This window comes from Microcebus murinus, chromosome 22, assembly GCF_040939455.1.
Source record: "Microcebus murinus isolate Inina chromosome 22, M.murinus_Inina_mat1.0, whole genome shotgun sequence".
NCBI classification, from domain to species: Eukaryota; Metazoa; Chordata; class Mammalia; order Primates; family Cheirogaleidae; genus Microcebus; species Microcebus murinus.
The window spans coordinates 11,761,981-11,782,761 of record NC_134125.1 but is presented as its reverse complement, the minus strand read 5'-3'; the positions used below and the strand labels follow the sequence as shown (position 1 = coordinate 11,782,761).

At 42.7% G+C, this 20,781-nt stretch overlaps 1 protein-coding gene across 2 annotated transcripts in view; it reads right to left on the bottom strand.

Moving 5' to 3' along the window:
• Window positions 1–20,781, bottom strand: part of FBXW8 (F-box and WD repeat domain containing 8) — a 116,433-nt gene that overhangs the window by 11,941 nt on the left and 83,711 nt on the right. For both annotated transcript variants that reach the window (XM_012756547.2, XM_012756546.3), the window contains exon 8: window positions 7,745–7,872. In XM_012756547.2, coding sequence (XP_012612001.1) covers window positions 7,745–7,872 — 128 coding nt within the window. The remainder of the gene's footprint in view (window positions 1–7,744; window positions 7,873–20,781) is intronic.

Sequence of the window (20,781 nt, the reverse complement as noted above, 5' to 3'; positions counted from 1 at the left end):
TATTATAACACTTGCAGATGGAGCGAGTGCAACATTTACGCCCCAGTCGCTCTCTCCCTAACAGCAGGCGGCAGTACCACAAGCACAGCACAACTCTCTATTTGTCAGGGCGAGGCGTAAGCTCTGAGACTCTTTAATTGGGGGTCCCAACTCGGGGCTAGTTTCCTGTTGGTTTGGGTTAAACAGTCCCACGCGATAATAAAGCAAAGTGTACATGAAGCCTATTCAAGACTCTGGCTCGGCAGTTTCATTACAAAGGACCCGACCGTCAGCTATATTTCTGTCCAGAAAATAAAGGGAACAAGCAATAAGGCATTAAAACTTTTTTTTTAATGGCCAAATTAATCAAAATCACTAGTATTTTTTTTTAAATCAATACATCATTCTGGTTGGTCTCACTGAACCACAGCTGTTAAAGAGGATTTTAAATATTACCTTATATGCCAAAATCAATAGTTTTATCTACATAGCACTGATGATGGTCTTTACTGTAAGATTTATTTACAAATGGCAACTAGAAAAAAATGTATTTTCAGGTAGAACTGCCCCAGTTTAATCCAACTAGGCTCAGTTTAGTGCTCTCTGTATTTTAATACTGTATCTCTGAAGTTTTCTGTATATAGAACATAAAATCAACCTGGTCGAAAGTACCACCAAGCCCTTCAGACGGGTCACTGCATCTTTCTGGACCACAGTCTCCTCAGCATTAGATGGTCTTGAAGAGCTCTGTTAAACCTAAAACTCTGGGATCCATAACTAGCCAGCCCTGTGGACAATGATGATAATGTATATAATGCCAAAAATAAATAAATAAGGCACAGGATCCCAAGTTGCAAATACTAAAACTTTTAGTTAATTTTAATATTTTAAATTTTAATCATGTGCATATTTCATATATCCATATTGTACATAGATCCTTACAAGTTTTTACTTCTACAGTGATAGAAGTAAACTGTTCAACATGCCTGACATTTGTAAGTTTACTATGTATTAGTAAAAAAGGGGTGAGCTATCTTAATCAAAAAGGTGTAGGTAATCAAGACAGTGTGGTACTGACAAAACACAGACATACAGGTCAAAGTCCAAAATAAACCTTCAAATTTATGGTCAACTGATTTTCAACAATGGTGCCAAGACAATTCAATGGGGAAAAATAGTCTTTTCAATAGATGGTGTTGGGACAACTGGATATCCACATATGAAAGAATGAAGTTAGACCTTTACCTCACACTATATATAAGAATTAACTCCAAATGCATCATAGATCTACATGTAAGAGCCAAAACTATAAAACTCTTTGTGATCCCAGGTTCGGAAATGGTTTCTTAGATATCATACCAATAGCACAAATGACAAAAGAAAAAAGAAAGAAACTTCATCAAAATTAAAAACTTAACATGTTTCAAAGAACATTATCAAGAAAGTGAAAAGACAACCACAGAATGGGAGAATATATTTGCAAATCACTTATTTGATAAAGGATTTGAACCCAGAATATATTTTTTAAAACCCATTCTACAAGGAATAGATAACCCAATTTAAAAATGAGCCAAAGATCTGCATAGACATCTCTCCAAAGAAGATGTGCAAATGAGCAATAGGCATGTGAAAGGATGTTCAACACCAGTAGCCATCAGGGATGCAAACCAAAACCACAGTGAGATACCACATCACATCCGTTAGGGTGACTATAATCAGAGACAACAGCAAGTGTTGGGTGAGGCTATGGAGAAATTGGAACCTTCATCCAGTGCTAGTGGGCATGTAAAAGGGTACAGCCACTTAAGAAATCTCGCAATTCTTTCAATGGTTAAACAGAATTACCATATAAACTACAATGCCACTCCCAGGTGTATATACACAAGAGACTTGAAAGCATACATCCACACAAAAATTTGTATGCGAATGATAATAGCAACATTATTCATAATAGCTAAAAGGTGGCTATTATGAAAACAGAAGGGACAACCCAGATGTCCCTTAACTGATAAGTGGATAAAATGTGGTATATCCATACAAGGGAATATTATTTAGCCATAAAAAGGAATGACATATTGATATGTGCTACAACATGGGTTTATCTGGAAAACATTATGCTAAATGGAAGAAGCCAGTCACAAAAGGTTATATATTACACCTCATCATCTCAATGTCGAGAATAGGCAAATCCACAGACAAGGTAGATCAGTAGTTGCTTAGAGCTGGAGGTTTGGGAGGAAATGGGGAATGAGTGATAACGGGTATAGTTTTTCTACCTGGGATGATAAAAATGTTCTTAAAATCATGGTGATGGTTGTACAACCATATGAACTTACTTAAAAACACTCAATTTACAATTTAAATTGGTGAATTATATGGTACATAAATTATATCTTGGTAAAGCTGCTAAAAAATAAACTTGAGAATATGAGGAGGAACAACCATGGGATTTGTTGCTTCAACGAATGTTGCCATAGCAGCCCAGTAAGAGCCTGACATTTGCCCTTAGCACCAATTCTTGATCCTCCCTAGCACAGCACGGATAAGCTTCTCCCTGCCAGACCCTCGATTTCATTGGTGAGGACGAGCAGATCACAGATGAGAACACTGAGAGTAACAGAATAGGAAGGGCCCTCATTTAATACGGCCTCCTACTGCCGACTACACAGCGTTGATTTAAGTCACTGAAAAGAAAGTGGGAGTTCTAATTCTGGCCAAGAAGGAGTAAGCACATTGCTGCCCTTCTCCTGCTGACTACTGTCAAAACCTACGGACAAAACACAAACAACAGATACCTGAGGACTCAGGAGAGTCAAACCCAGAGAAGCAGCTGTACAGGGGAGGAGTTTCCCATTTCTTCCCTTTTGTTTTCTTCCAGCCTAGTCCTCAGCATGGGCTCCAACGCAGAACTCTGTGGTGCAGGAAGCTAAAACTCTAATAGATTAAACTCCAGCTTTCTGACCAGAGGAACCAACAGAAGGGGCCCCTGCAGTCCCCAAAGAATGGGGGTGAGGGTCTCTGTGGGATTTTTTTTTCTCTCTTTTTGCTCCTATGGTTTTCTCCCAAGGACAGTCCACAGTCACAGAGCTGCATGGTGGTGGCGATGAAGGCAGGTAAAACTCTGACAGAGGCAAGACCCCGTCTCTACTATAAATAGAAAGAAATTAATTGGCCAACTAATATATGTAGAAAAAATTGAGCCAGGCATGGTGGCGCATGCCTGTAGTCCCAGCTACTCGGGAGGCTGAGGCAGGAGGATCACTTGAGCCCAGGAGTTTGAGGTTGCTGTGAGCTAGGCTGACGCCACGGCACTCACTCTAGCCTAGGCAACAAAGTGAGACTCTGTCTCAAAAAAAAAAAAAAAAACTCTGACAGAAATGCCATTTTTCTGGCCAGAAGACTAGAGGGAAAGGAGCCCCTGAAGGCTGGAAAGTACGCAAATGAAGAGAAGAGAAACCAGATAGTTCCCATAATACTGTGTATAAACGCACACCAATCCCAGGCTCACCCCTGAAGCTGTGCAGGACAGAGCCAAAGCAGCACAGCACACGCTTGGAGAACTCAACTAAGATTTAAACCACGGCCAAGTCTCAGACTAACCTCCGAGTAGCATGTGTGCAGGACAGATGGAAAAGAGCACAGGAAAGGCTTTGGAGACTGAACTGACACTGGAATCACCACCCAGACATGGCAAGACCGAACATGCAGTCTGAACCTAACCAGGGTGACGGCCTGTTTAATTATTAAAAAAAAAAAAAAAATCAACATTCTACCGAGGATTGATTATGTAACAGGATCCAAACAGAACATTTACAATGTCTAGAATACAATCCAAAATTACTTGACATGTCCCCAAAACAAAAACAAGACAGGAAAATATGACCCATTCTCAAGGTAAAAAAAACAATTAACAGATGTCAACCCTAAGATAACCCAGATTCTAGGAATGACCAGTGACTTTAAAGCACCTATTGTAACTATGTTCCATGAAGTAAAAGTAAAATGAGCAGAGTGACATTCTCAGCACAGAAAACAGAAACTAAAAAGAACAGAATGGAAATGTTGAACCCCAAAACATAAAGCCTGAAATAAACTCAGTGGACGGGCTCAACTGCAGAATGGAGACGACAGAGGAAAGAGTCAGTGAACCTGAAGTCAGATCAATAGGAAGTGTATGCACTCTGAAGAACAGGCAGGCAGGCTTGGGAAGGAAAACAGACAGGGCTTCTTTGGTGACCTGTTTGTTGGCCAATTTCAAAATGTCTAACATTCACAAAACCGAAGTATCAGAAGGAGAGAAGAAAGGGATTAGTGCAGAGAAACTACTTCAAGAAATAATGGCTGAAAACTTCCCAATTTTAGTGGGAGACATAAATTTACAGTTTCTAAATGTTCGATGAACCCCAAACCCCAGAGTTTAAAGTAAAAAAAAAAAAAGTGGTTTATTTCCTGCAGACTTTTTCTTAGTAACACATTCAAGCTTCTCATAAACATCCTAATTCCTAAGCTTTTTAATTCATTTTTGCCTTCAGTGAACAAATAATATACTTTAATTTAATTGAAAACACCATTCATTGTAAGAAGCACTGTTATTTTACATGACATTCTAAAATGCTGCCAATTTTATGGTGCCATTGTAAAGATCTGTTCTGATTTCACAGATATAAAAATGTTCTTTTAAAAAATTGCATTTTAGAATAAATATAAAACATACAGTGTTAGGCACCCTCTGAGTACTAGACAAAGTGGTAAAGAGAATGGACACAGTCCTCATACCGAATGTTTATATCACTCCTCCAGTAACATTACCCACTGCTTTCTCCTTGGTCTTAGCACAGAAGACAATATGCATTTAGAAAAACTCACTGATCTATATTCATAAAACGCTTGTGCAAAATCCCACACCCTTATGCCCTCCTCTCCTCACAATCTAACACCACCCTCAGTTTCTACCCTAATCATTCTCTTATTCTTCATTGGGCCATTTACTCTCTATTTTTTCTTGAAAGGGTGACAGGCTAGGTATTTTTTTCATTTTTAATTTAAACCTAATATTTTCCCCCCAAATAAAACTCCTCGCAAAATTCCACCATGTTTGCACACTACTCAAACTGATTTCTCTACTGTAATGAAAAGTCACTTTATTTATTTTTGTCTCTTAACCTGGGACAGTTTTATGTACCTTTAGAGTCCATTTCATTCTCAAGTTATTTATAAAATACTAAGAGAATGCAATGAAAATTAAGTTTTTAAAATATAATAGGGAGGTTTCTGGGTTTTTGAAAAACTAGCATCAGTCATTAAGTGACAGCCAAAGACACAGTTCTCTTCATAGTATGCGACCTCTTACTCCCACTTCTGAAATAAAACATAAGCTGTACAAGCCCGGGCATGCATCCTACCAAGATCTTACTCATAGCTATTAAGCCTTTGGGGGAAAAAAACCTAAGACTTCCCTCTACCATAATTCCTTCTTTTTTTCTAGATGTTCGATTTTTATTTAAAAAAAAAAAACACCAGATTTTTAACCCCTGCATTTCAAGTGTATATTGCTGACCCAGCTAGAACACTCAGAGTATTCTTATTCATGATGGCTGCCCTGATGTGCCCATAGTGGGCAAACAGCTGGCGTGCTCTAAGACTAGCCCTGATCAAATGCCCATTTGGATACCCCACCTCCACCTCTAAGTCACTGTTCTTTTCATCCCCAGTGACAAAGGGTTTTTAAAAAATGTAATACTGGTTTACTAATCAAATGTACTTAACATGGTCAAATTTGGATTTCAAACTGACCAGAGAGGCCTTTTACACGGGGCATGGAGTACACTGGAAACGGGTACATGATTAGGCAGCCTGTGCCAGAAGAAACAGTCAGCATTACTGAGTATATACAGTCATCCTTCAGGGTCCAAAGAAAATTGGCCTGGAAACCCCCCATGGATACCAAAATTCATAGGTGTTCAAGTTCCATTTTATATACAAAATGGCATAAATGCATATTTGCATATAACCTATGCACATCCTCCCACATAAATCATCTCTAGATTATTTGTAGTACCAGATACAATGCTGACACATCCCTTCACTCCTATGGATTCAAAGTAGTACTCAGCATGCCACAAATTCAAATTTTGCTTTTTGGAACTTTGTGGAATTTTCCCCCCAAGTATGTTTGATCGGGGAGGTTGGTGGGATCCACGGCCGCAGAGCCCACCGATAGGGAGGTCCCCTAACTGTAGAGATCCTCCAACCGACAGTACAACGTACGCCTGACAGTGGTCATGACACTGTGGCTTTGAATCGGGCGAACTTCAGACAGAAAACAGAGGTTTCTTCTCTGCAACATCCTTTTGGTTTCCCGGGAGCCTAGCTGAGGGTCACATACCCAAATGCTCATGTCGCAAACAACTCTGCAGCATAAACTACAATCCGAGAGAGCCCCCTACGTTGGCTCTTTTTAAAAACAACTCACTGCTAGGTCCCCGTGTACAGATCCTAGGAGATAAGCTTGGAGCCTCTGTATAGCTCAGTCTGGAAACGAAAATGTGGGAGTAAAAACTACAAACGGCTTTACTTCATTTGCTGTGCCATGTGTGGGGCCACCCATCAGGCCCAGTTTTGTAAGAGAACTAAGCCTAGTGTGTGCCCAGACACACACTGAAGAGTTCAATTCTCCAGCCATCAGAATATCAGCCATTTTAGGAGGCCTTGGGGGAAAACGACCGAGTATTTTTTCCCAATAAAGCGTACTCACATCCTCTTTTTGCTCTAAGTGAGGGGTGGGTAGCTAGAGGGGTGAAGGTCGGGAGTTGAAAATATTATTTGACAAAATAATTATTTGTGCAAGCTGCTGCGCTGGCGGGACAGGTCTGGGACTTGGCACGGAGGAGTACCCGCCTCACGATCTGATACCCGCCACCGAGCAGCCACCACCTGCAGCCCGGGGCCGGGCCCAGGGGAGGGGCGCCAGCAGCCCCTGGCCATCAGCCATGCTACCTCTCTTCGGGGCACTGGATCAGACACAGTAGATAACCAGCCAAAAAAATTTAAAATAAAGAAAGAAAGAAAAGGAAAAGACAAGGGGAGAGGGGATGGGGAGGGAGGAAAAACCTAAAATTTGGACTCAGAGGGTCTTTTCAAATACTTTAATCCTTTCATACTGATGGTTCCTGGAGCGTCTGAGGCTGGCACTGGACCCTACACCGGGAAAATCCGACTCCCTAAGCCAATGCGTTAAAGAGAAGACTGCTAATCAGCTAAATAGAAACTGGAATCTGTTCACATGAAGTCTCTTTTTTCTTCCATCACCAGAGGGACACCACAGTGTTCTGAAATACACTCTTGACATCATTTGGCAGGCAACCCTATTTTGCTGAACATGATTCATCCCTAAGGTTATTGTTTTTAATATTAGAAAGTGAGCTTTTAAGTGCCAAACAAATTTTGCAGCAGGGGGACAAAAGATATTCCAAGTGGTCTCACCGGACCTTCCACCAACTGTGTCCACCAAATGGCTTAAAAGAAAACCTTCCCGTGGTGCTTCAGAAATGAAGCAGACACATAGCTATGTCCAACTATTACCTAATACAAGACTTTGTTCTCCAAGTACGGAGTGTTTATACAAACTCAGGTGGGCAAAGCAGTGGAGTGAGAATCGAGGCGTGTAAGCAACAGAGAAAATTAGCAAGCTTGGTGGAGGCCAAGTGGCCAGGCCTCAGCAGAAGCTGCAGGGGCCACAGAGGCTACCTCCTCAACCCAGACCTACCTCCTGTCCATGTTGCCACTGACCATGAGGTTGGGTGGGCTGTCCCTGAGGTTGACACATGTGAAGTCACCAAGAGAATTACCCAGCTTCGAGAGGCAGCGTTCTGCTTCCAGGCTGTACACCAGGATCTGATAAAGGAAGAAAAATATGTGGGTGACATAATTCCATCAACAGACCAACATCCAGCGCTTGTCATGTCACCATCATCCAGGGCAGGATCATCACCACTCAGCTCCTGTTAAGATGTTCTGTGCTTAATTTCCTGACCTTTGCCAGGTTACTGATAGTATAAGGTTAGGGCTATTAGAATGACAGAAAGAAATGCAAAAAAAGAGAAAAATGCAAAGAATTCTTCATGCCAAGGTACAAACTCAGGACACAAAGGAAACCAACAACAGGGAAATCAGGTATTCTAATTTCTTTTTTTTTTTTTTTTTTTTTTGAGACAGAGTCTCGCTTTGTTGCCCAGGCTAGAGTGAGTGCCATGGCATCAGCCTAGCTCACAGCAACCTCAAACTCCTGGGCTCAAGCAATCCTACTGCCTCAGCCTCCCGAGTAGCTGGGACTACAGGCATGTGCCACCATGCCCGGCTAATTTTTTTTCTGTATATATTAGTTGGCCAATTAATTTCTTTCTATTTATAGTAGAGACAGGGTCTCGCTCTTGCTCAGGTTGGTTTCGAACTCCTGAACTCAAACGATCCGCCCGGCTCGGCCTCCCAGAGAGCTAGGATTACAGGCGTGAGCCACCGCGCCCGGCCTCTAATTTCTTATCAAAGAAAAAAGGTCTGTAAACTAAGAGTCACAGACAGCTTTCCCATTAATCAAATGAGAAGCAAACAATCAGGAAGCTTGCAGATGAGCCAGCATGGGTTCTAGTCCTGTATTTATACCACAGAAGGTAAAAGCAACAACAATACAAGTATCCAGGAAGGTGAAGTTTGCATAGCCATTAGATGATTCCTTTGGACTAAACTATGAACCAAAACACAAACTCTTATTCCCAAACATTTCTCTCTTCAGTCACTCTTCACTTGCTAATGTTAGGAAGCTCTGTTCCATAAGGTGTGAAAGTAAATAAGAAGGTACCCTTGATCTCTAGACAATGCATTTGTTATACTAGAACATTTCCATGCCTTCTCTCTAGCAAAGAGAAGAGAAAAACAGATGATTCATAAGGAATCTTCCTGAAGATTAAGTCTTTTACCTGAAAAAAAAAACAAAAACTTAGTGATTCAACTTAATCCAATTAACATTAAGTGCTTGCTGTGGACTAGTCACCATTGTAGGTGCTGAGGATACAGTCCCTGCCCCAAAATTCACTGTTCATAAGCCTCTTCATTAATACACACACCAAGTTCTAAGCACACTACTGAGCATACTTATTTTGTTGATCATGTGGTTAATATTTTTAAATTAATCAGTGAACTCAAAAGTTTTAATATCAATAATTTGCTGAGATTTCTCCTCTCAGTACACGCATGGAAATAATGCGCTTTTTCTGGTTAACCTACACATTTATCACTTATCAGTGTACAGATTTTTATTGCAGTATTGAGAAGTTAATAATGAACAGTCTCATTGTCAACACATATTTCTAACAAGTGAATCATTGGAAATTCCTAATAGTCAAATCAGCACTATAATATTAACTACTAATAATAGCTTCTGAAAGGAAAGACAACAATTTTTTTTTTTTTTTGAGACATAGTCTCGCTATGGTGCCCTGGCTGGAGTGCAGTGGCGTCAGCCTAGCTCACAGCAACCTCAAACTCCTGGGTTCAAGCCATCCTCGTTCCTCAGCCTTCCGAGTAGCTGAAACTATAGGCATGTGCCACCACATTCAGCCAATTTTTCTATTTTTTTGTAGAGACAGGGTCTCGCTACATTGCTCAGGTTAGTCTCAAAATCTTGGCCTCAAGCAATCCTCCCACCTTGGCCTCTCAAAGTGCTAGGGGTATAGGCGTGAGCCACTGCACCTAGCCCAGTTTCAAAATTTAAAATGCCCTCTTAATCCATAAAAAAAAAGTTTCTGACTCAGAAAATTTCAACAATTTAAAAATATCCAAAAAAGATTATTCTTCCAATTAAGAATATTGAAATAATCAAATCTTCTATCTTCAGTACATAACCTAAAAATTACATAAGATCAGCTCCTGGAGGGAGAAAATAAATGAAAAACAGCAACCTCATGGTCTATAACAGAGGCAATATTCTGTACCTACTCATCATTACAGAACATTCAGTATTTTGGACTCAATATTTTCTTGTTTTTAAAATATTTCAACTTATAAAAAAATAAAATATTTCAACTTCTATAGCAGGAAAGTAGGCCTTAAATCAGCAAAATGTCCATGGTAAATATAAGAATTGAAATCTGATATTGGGTAGGTTCATATGTTTTTACTTTTTCTAGAAGTTTTTTTATGGATGAATCATTTCTAAGTGATATAGTGAGATCTCATCTCTCTCCAAAAAGACTCTCTGCAAATTCATCATAAAGACATCTAAATTAGTAGTCAAGAATCAAATAGTTTCTAAATGTTTAATAATTCAACGACTTAGAACTATCTGAAGAGTACCTTTACCATTACGTTTAGTTAAAGACCACAGAGATTAGAAAACACATTACTCATCGCAAAGGCGGTTCTTTCCATGTTACAAGTCCCTTAACGACCTTTACCATTTCTCTCTCCCTCCCACTCTCTCTCTCTTTTAATAAGGTTGAGCAAATGGGACTTCATTTTATCTGATTGCCACACACTAGTGAGATTAATTATTCATGCTCACACTCTCCCTCTTGTTAAGGCCATGCATTAGACTAATTTTTCTCTTTATTGCCCTAGTTGGGTAAGTCTCAACTCACAGCCACTTGACTCCTCCTCAGAGGTGTGCAGACATGCTGGAAAGAAGAAAAAAGAACTACCCATAGCTCAAATCTTAGAGAAAATGTTCTACGCTAATGTGACCGCCAAGTCAATAGATGGTGGGGAATTTTAAGTACCAGATGTATATTACAGAAGAGCTTAAACAGTGATTACAGAGCGAATTTTTTACAGGTGTTAGATGTCTCTAACAATGATCTAAAACAGCTAAACCATGTTGAGACTGCTTGTGTGTTTTACAAAGATAGCTACAGGAAATTCAGTGTGTAGACACATGATGCTGGGTGGCTTTCCTTTCTCTTTGGCTTCCAGGTAGATCTGGAAGACAAAGGGTAAGAAGCAAGCATGGTCTTTAAAAAAATTCTATAAGAAAGTTTTTTTTTTCTTAGACATCTTAAAGTATTTCCATAAATCCTAGTCTTAGAATCTTAACTTTCCATTTTGTCAAATATTCTGATTTCTTTGAAATCTGTTTTTTAAAACTTTTATTTTAATTTCAGATATAATACATTTTGTAACAAATTCTAACATAATAGAATTACATAAAGAAAGTGGTAGCCCTCTGTATATTCATCTCTCAGGAATAATCACTTTTAATAGTTTGGTAAACATACTTCTAGACTTTTTTATGCACATGTCTACCTGTCTGTGTCTAAATTTTTTTCTCAATGGGATTATTGTTTTACAACTTCTTTTCCCCACTTATTAGTACCTATAGATAGATCTTGTTCTTTTCAATGGCTGCACAGAATTTCTCTGCATATGTAACTCCATATTGATGAATATTTGAGTTTATACTTTTTTTAGATAAAATAAATACTGCTGTAATTCATTCAAGAGCCTTTCAACAAATATCATCAGTCATCTTCTAGGCACTATGCACTAGAGTGAATGTGCGGGGACTGCGGGTGACGTGCAGAAGCCTCAGCCTGCTGCCGGCTGCACCAGCCGGGCCTGCTCCTCTGTATATGGGACCTGCCTCTCTGAGGAGACCCACCCACCCATCTTTTTATATTTTTTTTATTTATTTATTTATTTTTTTTGAGACAGAGTCTCACTCTGTTGCCTGTGCTAGAGTGAGTGCCATGGCATCAGCCTAGCTCACAGCAACCTCAAACTCTGCGGCTCAAGTGATCCTCCTGCCTCAGCCTCCTGAGTAGCTGAGGCTACAGGCATGCGCCACCATGGCCGGCTTTTTGTTCTATGTATTTTTAGTTGGCCAATTAATTTCTTTCTACTTTTAGTAGAGACAGGGTCTCGCTTTAGCTCAGGCTGGTTTCGAACTCCTGAGCTTGAGCGATCCACCCGCCTCAGCCTCCCAGAGTGCTAGGATGACAGGCTTGAGCCACCAGGCCTGGCCCCACCCACCCATCTTATAGCCATGTCCCCGAAGCTGGTATCTTAGGCAGCAGAGGCCACAGGCCCAATATCTGGGAAGCCCAGGCAATGCCCTGGGGCAGGCGGGGCCTGTGTCTTCCAGGTCTGACTTTCCAACCAAACTGTGAGGGAAAGAGCTGAGAAATGGCTATTGTCCTTGTAGCGAGGCGAGCGCAAGGCAAGCCAGCTTCTTCCGGTAACAACTGGATTTGGCACTGCAAACTTATCCAAAATTTGAGGCTGATATCACCATCAAAATTAAACACGGGCCAGGCGCAGTGGCTCACACGTGTAATCCTAGCACTCTGGGAGGCTGAGGTGGGCGGATTGTTTGAGCTCAGGAGTTCGAGACCAGTCTGAGCAAGATCGAGACCCTAATCTCTACCAAAAATAGAAAAAACTAGCAGGGCATGGTGGTGCATGCCTGTAGTCCCAGCTACTCGGGGGTCTGAGGCAGAAGGATCGCTTCAGCCCAGGAGTTTGAGGTTGCTGTGAGCTAGGCTGATGCCACGGCACTCTAGCCCAGGTGACAGAGTGAGACTCTGTCTCAAGAAAAAATAAATAAACAAACACGAACCACTTGCAGACAGGAATCGCAGTAAAGACATTATAGAGCCTTGCCATCCCAGAATTTTGGTTATGTACTGATGAATGAGGAAAAGAACGCCATACATGTGTTAAGTTTACCAAAAGAGTGGGTCTTCTTCAGGCTCAAGTGTCTGCCAGAAGCATTGAGCCAGAACAAAACAACCCGAGCGTCCAGCTCACCCCTCAGAAGCCCAGTTCTGCCTGGCCAATGAGTCAGGAGCCTCTCTTACAAAGCCATAGCATGTTAAAAAGCTTTGTGAATTAAAGCTGCCGCCATTTCAAAATGGGAAGCAGCGAAGAAAGCAAAGGTTAGGAGATGCTGTACTGGACTGAAGCAGCGTGGAAGACAAAAGGCACAGGAGGAGGCTCTGACTGAGATTCTTGGAGAGGACAAAGTCTACCTGCTTTCTTTTCTGATCCCTAACAACCTACCTGCATCACTACCGCATCTGTCTGGCTCTTCTGGGGGCGGAGGGCAGGGAGGGTCATAAGCAGCCAAGTGCTGGAGTTATCTTCCTCTGACTCTTCCCCAGACCTGTGGTTCTCAACTCTGAGGTCTGGTGTGGCACTCTACCAAGCCCCACCACACACCGCGAAACACTCTCCTCGGCTTACACTATAAGGTTCCTTGGGGCAGAAATGCTGTCATTCATTCATGCGGCATTTATTAAGGACCAGCACGTGCCAGGCACTGTGTGAGCTACACAATCCCTGCATCTCACTAAGTGCTTGCATTTGTGTTTGGAGATTAACAGACCGGTACACAACACCAGGCGAACCAGAGCTTACCACAGTCTGGGACCCAATGAAAACTCAGATATTCCTTTTGTTGCTTACATATTCCTCTCCTCCCATGTGTGATCTTGCTGCCAGCTCATACAAAGGAACTACTTCATTCTACTCAAAACAGACGTCAGTTCCCCAGATATGTCTTGATTCTTGAACGCCCAAGCTGCACCCAGTCCCAACATTCCACCTCTGACAACATGGCAGAGACAAGGATGTCTGGAAATCCATCCCATGCACAAACGCTGAAGGTGCTGGATAAGATTCAGCCTAGCATCAAGCAGTCCTTCAAACATTGTTTAAATCATAAGAAATCATGGAAATTCAAAGGAGCCAAAAATGAAGAGAGCACCAAACCCAGAAAGGTAAGTGAGCTTTCAAGCCAAGGTCTAGTCTGCCCGCCTCCCGCCCCCTGCTCCAGTGTCAGGAGCCCGGAGAGCTGGGGAAACAGAAGACCAAGTGCCTGGCCAGCACGAGGGAGAACGTCGAAACTTGGATCCCCGCATCAAGTAGGGCCCTTGTAGGGCTATGTGCACTCAGTAGAAAGCAAGCTGGGGAGAACACCGATCTGTGCGCCTACCTGGAAACTCATCTGCCTCAGGTTCAGTTCAGAGTGGAAAACACAATCCGCAATCACGTGTCTGCTGCCTCACAAGTTCAGGGTTTGAATTTATGCTACCTACGAAGCCAAAAGAACCCAAGCCTAGTGTTTCATTTAAAGTATTTTCAGGTTGGTAATACACCTCCCTTGTACCTGGCAGAATGTTCTCAGGAGGAAGACAATCTCAATCTGGGCCCCTTTAAGAGACCTATCAAGATCGGCCAAATACTACCTCACAATACAAAAATATTTCCAAATACAGAAAAAAAAAGATCTATCATAAGTGAGAGACAGAAAAACAGAATTGGACTTCCAAGCATTGTCAGATAAGAATATAAAATAAGCATGCCAAACGTGTTTATGGGTAAAAGGGAGAGAAGGTAGAAAGCCACAAAACTGATTAAGCAGATCTGAAAAACAAAACATAGAATTTCTAGAAATTAAAAAGTCAGTAGATGAGATAAACAAGAAATAAGAAGTCCAAGTCAGAGACTCTGAACTAGAAGACTGATTTGAAGAACTATCCAGAATGCGACAGAGACAGAGATGGAAAACATGAACAAGAGGTGAACAGCACACAGGAGTAAGTTGGTCAGACACACACCTAACCTCAGTTCCAGACAGAATAAATAGAAGTTTTCAACAAGAGAGAATTTTCTACAACTGAAAAGAAGGAAACACAAGAAATCCCAAACAGGCTAGAAACAAATCCACACAGAGAGACACCGGAGTGAGACCACAGACAAAGACAAGGAGAGGATCTTAAAAGCAGCCAAAAGGAGAGGAAGTGTCCTGAAAAGGAACGACAGCGAGGCTGACAGCCCACTTCTCAGCAGCATCGATGGAGTCTAAACCAGTCATGTCTCCAAAGGGCTGAGCGAAAATAACTGTCAACCTGGATTGTAAAAGAGAAACAAAACTGCCTTTCAAGGATGAGGATGAAACAAAGATGTCGTCAGAAACACAGAGAATGCTTGTGGCCAACGGACCCCTCCTGAAGGAACTTCCAAAGAATGGAGACAGAAAATCATCCCAGGAAAAAGGTCTGAGACGCTGGAAGACATAGTGAACAAAGACTCAAGTAGTGTGCGTAAAAGTATGCGATTGCTGATTAGCTACAACAACAATGCTGATTTGGGGGTTAAATAATCTGTACCAAGTCCCTATTCCAAACAGTCAAACGCCACGGGTCAGGAAAATGTACCACGACCACAGGGAAGCCAGATGCACAGGGTACACTCCGTCGTCACGGCGTGGAGGGAATACATGCTTCTTTGGATACTTGAACAGTGTTTGGCACAGAGGAGGGGCTCAGGATACATTTGATGAAAGAGTGAATAAACACTACACATCCCTGTATCCATTCCTTAGAGGCGAATGCCACACTGGCCTTACAGAAAAGGCGGCTTCATGCATACAAATGAGCACATGAAATCAATTTGCTGTCTACCAACAGCAATGGATTTAGCCGTTTCCTCAGTGGTTAGCACAGCTTCATTCAGTACAGATCGTGAAGACTAGTAAGGCTCATTTTTTAAAAGATAAAAGATACAAAAGAAAAGGCCTACAAATCTCTGGGGCAGAATTTACTCACGTAAACGACCCCAGTTGCTATTCTGACCCAACATAAATATGACCCACAGAAATGTGAAATTTAACTATAAAAAATGCAGGGTCTGCATATTGATGTACACATACAAAGCTTAAGTGAACAGGCTCTATAAATTCACAGATGAGCTAAGATTTTTTTTTAAAAAAAGGGATGAGAAAGATAATTGGGTAGGGAGAGGGAGGGGGAGCTAGTGAGAAAAGAGTAAATCATACACAAAACAGCCAATAAAAAAAATAAAAAAGCAGTTAATATACATGAATAATGGATGTCTGATTTAAAAGCAGTTTACTCCAATATGATGTAATTTTTGACAATCAGCCAGAGAGACTATTTTGTAAGTCCTTGCCAGAGATAAGTCATAGCATGAGGCTTGGTAACACGGCCGTATCTGTGAACATGTGGAAAATGACTTTCACCACTGTCCCAAAGGTGACTTTCTGTTGGCAAACAGAAACTTGCCTCTCAGGTGCACTCAGCAGCGGCGACCAGCGAGATGCGAAGTTTGAGGAAATGCATCCCCGACACAAGCGCAGCTCCGTCAAACGTGGCGCTCTTAGCAGCTTCCATGACATGCTTCTGGCACCGTCCACGCTCAGACTCAGCACAAAGGGGGAAGCAGCCTGGGCTGCTTTCATGTTTAAGTTTTAATTGGAGTGACAAGCCCACGAGGCCAAGATACTTCAGGGATGGGACGGTGTTGCTGAGCGTCGCCAGGCGCCGGGTAGGCAAGGCCCGTGCGCGCTCCCCACCACCACGTGCCAATGCACCTGCAACCCCCGCTGTTCCAGAACTGGACTCTTCCCGGGGAAGTAATGCCAATCGCTGCGGGCTGTGCCAAACGTGGGGGCTTTGTGATGTGGGCAGATGTCTACAAAGGACCAGAGCAAGGCCAAACCAACACCTATTGTGACCTAAGGCTGAAAGGAACCCAGAGAGCAAGAGAATACTTGGGTAAAAATGCAGGCAAAAATCATCCAAGCCCCTCTCAGCACATCCGTGGGAGCTGGGAATAATAAAAGACGACCAGGTCTGCTTTGTGGAGTGAGCAGAATATGGCTCTCTGCTTTGCTTCAGGGATCCCTTTAGATAATCTTTGTCCTGATAAGGATAAGAGATATGACCACAAAGAACAGGAAATGTTCACAGTCAGAGCAGTTAGCCCAGTGAAAAGATTATCATTATGCAAATGTATGCATGAAAGCTGAAAATCCTCACATCTTTCTTTTGTGCTCCCAACATGTCTCATATGGGCAGTTTTAAAATATGTCACAAACGTTGAACACATGTAAATAACCACAGTCCCCACGAGAAAGTTACTATTAAATCTATTTTATAGGGTCAAAACTGAGGGGGCAAGCTGTGAAATTAATTTTTTAAAGTAAAGGCAACTGGGACAGTATTTTAAAAATGAGAAGATCACAAGTGAGATGCCTATAACATACAACTTAATTAACATTGTACATAAAATTCAGGATATTGCATTAGTTAGTTATCAGTCTTCTTTTGACTAACGAGGCTGGCAACTTCTAGTTTGGCCCCAACTTAGACTGGATAAAGGCTTAGATGAGGGCAGGTAAGCAGAATGTTGCTAAAATCAGATCACTGAAACAAACAACAGAAAGCGGACACTGGGAAAATGCAGTGAATGATCCGGGTCTTCGGTGGGGGCAGTCCACCCAGGGCTCCCCTGCACCCCGAGGCATAAGCACCTCTACTCACACTACACGGCTTAAGAGACATGTGCTTACCAGTGTTTTGCACACAAATGAACACACACATTAGCTCGTCATGATGTCTGGAATATTTCGGAATGTCATTCCATGTGAATCTCACAACCACCAAAGGAAGACAAATACTACTGCCTACATTTTATGCATCAAGAAACTGAGGCTTATGTAATTTAAACAGCTTGCCCCAAACTGCATGGGTAATGAGAGTAGCTGAGGGTACACCAGGCGGAGCACAGTCTCTTTCCCACGTCAGTTTGGGACCATATCGCAATGTCTCTCCTGATTCTGGCCAAAAACTGTGATTAATAACAGCTAATGTTTATAGTGTTCTCTCATGTGCAAAACGATACGATGCCTTATCTCACATGATCCCCACACTTCCCTTAGGTGGGTACCATGACTTTACTCCCTTTACACATGAGAAAATGGAACCCCAGAGAGGTCAAACCTCTTGCCCAGTGAGGAAGTTCTGGAATCAGGATTCGGATCTGGGTGGGTGGGCTTCAAAGCTCATGCTCTTGAAACCTCTCTCCCAGGGTACTCAAAGTGTGCCCCAGGATTAGCAGACCAGCAGCACCGGCACTCGCCAGACATGCACGTTCTCAGGCCCTGCCCTGCACTCACGGGGGCTAGGGGAGTGTGGGGCCTGTGGTATTTTATTCAGGCCTCCTGGGGATTCTGATGCCCGTTAGCACGTGGCAACCCCTATGCTACCCCTGCTTTCCACCCCCCAAAAAGAATTTTAACCAGTAAAGGGGTATTACTCAGCTATAAGTGCTCACTTCCTGCCTTCCAATTGCTGCTGATCTGGTTAAGCGATAGTGCTGGGCAGTAACAGTATCAAAATGTGAGATGCAGACCCCATGTACTCAGAGCCAGAGCTCTGACATTCACTGAGAGCCAGACATTTGGTAAGGCTTCTTCTGATAAGCGGGACTCTGAATGGATCTTTCCCAAGAGAACATGGAGAGACAGGAGGGGAAGAGGGAATGCTAGTGCCAGTCCCTGGTCAGGAATGAACGTGGCACATTCAGGACTGGCCAGCCTGGCTGGAGGTGAGGGACTGGAGAGCCAGGGCCTACAATGGCACCTGAACCCCCAGAGTCTACAAGGCCAGGATAAAGGTGGACACCAGGGCCTTCCCCACAGTTGCCCCAGAAGTGGACCGGGAGAAGGGGCGCCGACAAGTGGACAGGTGCCACAGAGCACAAAAGTGGGGAAAGGGGCAAGCGAGGGCAGGGGAATGAACTCAGGGAGACATTGTCTTCATGTCATGTTCAACACACACTTTAAAACTTACCCTGAGCATGAGGTAAGAGTTCACAACCCGAGGAAACAGCACAGTGCAAAGAAGCCACCCCAGGAGCAGGGGGCACCTGGGCCAGATGTCCAAATCTGCAAAGATCTGAAGAAATCTGGGTGTGGAATTTGGTTCGGAGCCAGTCGGTTGTCCCACGTCCCTGGCACAGTTCTTGAGCGGGAGAGGCCAACTGAGGCTGGAAGCCAGGTCTGGCAGAGTGGCCCACTTCACAGGATGGGAGGCCTCATTTTAGCGCACTGTAGATCTCATCGCTCCTCCCAAGCCCCACAGTATGGAACACAATTGCTCAAATGTGGGCTGAGCGGGACTCTTCCTTTGCCTATCTACAGAGAGGGTTCACCTCGTAAATTAATAACGCGCTGCGGGAATGCTTTAAAGAGTAACTCTGCATCCATTAGGAGGACCCAAACCCACTCGCTGACATAGGGCCTTATGGAAGACTTAAGTGCTGAGTAAATTAATAAATCATATTTACCTGTGTACTAAATAAAAAACGAAAGTTCTCGGTCATATTTTGTTAGTCTAGTTTAAATGCTATGTGTATTTGAAAATAGTAAAATGTTTTAAATACTCTGAAATTCAAACTCACACAGGCCATTTTCCCCTATTCTGCCACAAACCAACACCATCAGTCTCAACTGTCTGGATATAAGTGGCAAGCACACAGCCTCTTCACCAGCGTTTACTTTTTTTACTTCTGGACCAAAGGCAAACGTTTCCAACAGGCCTCCCTTAGCTCACCATTAACCGAAAAACAAGCCGATTTGTAGCACTGATAACCTGGCTGTTGCCGGGGCAGTGTTTACTCCAGGACTCACCTGGCACAAACAAACCAAAGCCTCCCCGATCTGTGAAAGTGAAATGAACGCCATCATCAACTCCAGGTTCACTCTCTCCCATGGGTGTGGGGTGAACTGGGATGGAAATTCTACATAAATCATTAAGGAAGGAAAATTTGGCCCTAAATAAAATTCCAAGCTTTAACTTGAAAGCCAAAAGAGAAGAAAGACAATGAACATTATACACTCCAATGTAATGGCTCGGTAAACTTGCTCAGAGCCTCAAGAATACTTAGTAATTTCTTTAAAAACCAGAAAATGATACAAATGTCTTAGGCTTACAAAAACTACCAGTGTGAGTAAAGACGAAAGATATGTATAGCTCGGTGCCAGCCATCTCCAATAAGGCTTGGCATCTCAAAGGCTTTTACACAAAGTGACTCAGCGTCCACATTAACTTACTGCATTAGTGCTGCACAGAAGCCAAACTGACCTGCCCCTTTCTATTAAAATGCATTCTTTCAAAACAATTCTTGGGAAAATGAATCTTGTGATAAAGCACAGACTGCTCTCATTACCAGGATGGCTTTCCCACGGCGCTTGCACCAGCCCAGGGGCTACTAGTGCTCCCTGGGGCCAGGACACCACCCCCCCTCCAGTCTGCCCCATGGATACTCCCTTCCTCAACCTGTTGCCTCTGCCTGGGCTGCCCTTGCGCAGGCTTTGCCTGATGAACTCCAACCTGCCCCCAAAGCTGGTGGGCACAGGAGGTGAAGGAGGAACCTAATAAGTGCTGAGCACCAACCATGTATACAGCTCATTACCTACCTTTACCAGGGATTAGCCCCAGTTTTCCAAATGGAGAAACCAAGATGTTAACTTGCCTAGGGTTTATCTGACTTCAAAACCCTTGTCAGTCCCCAGTGGTGACGGGACCACACCCTTGACTGTAGCTGAAAGTACTTTTCCCTATATTTACATCCTGTAATTTTATCACTCCCTTCCAGGATCACCAGAGATCCTAAATCACTCCTAGAAAATAGCTTGTATAAGCAGCAGCAACATTCCAAAAAATACTTTTCACAGATTAACCCAGCATGGTTGTATAGAATATCAGAGATGGTCAAGTCCTCCTCCAAAGCCTCTAAGCCAGAGGTTTCTTGCTCTGTCTTGAGGAACCCTAGAGCTCTGTGGAGGGGCTTCAAGGTTTTCACAAGTGAGGAAAATATCACTTATTATTACTACTGTACTAATAATTATATCAAATATCGATATCATTTTAATATTAAAACATGTATAAAATGCATTGGAACATTCATTCCTCATCTACTTATCTATATAATTTTTCATCACTCTGG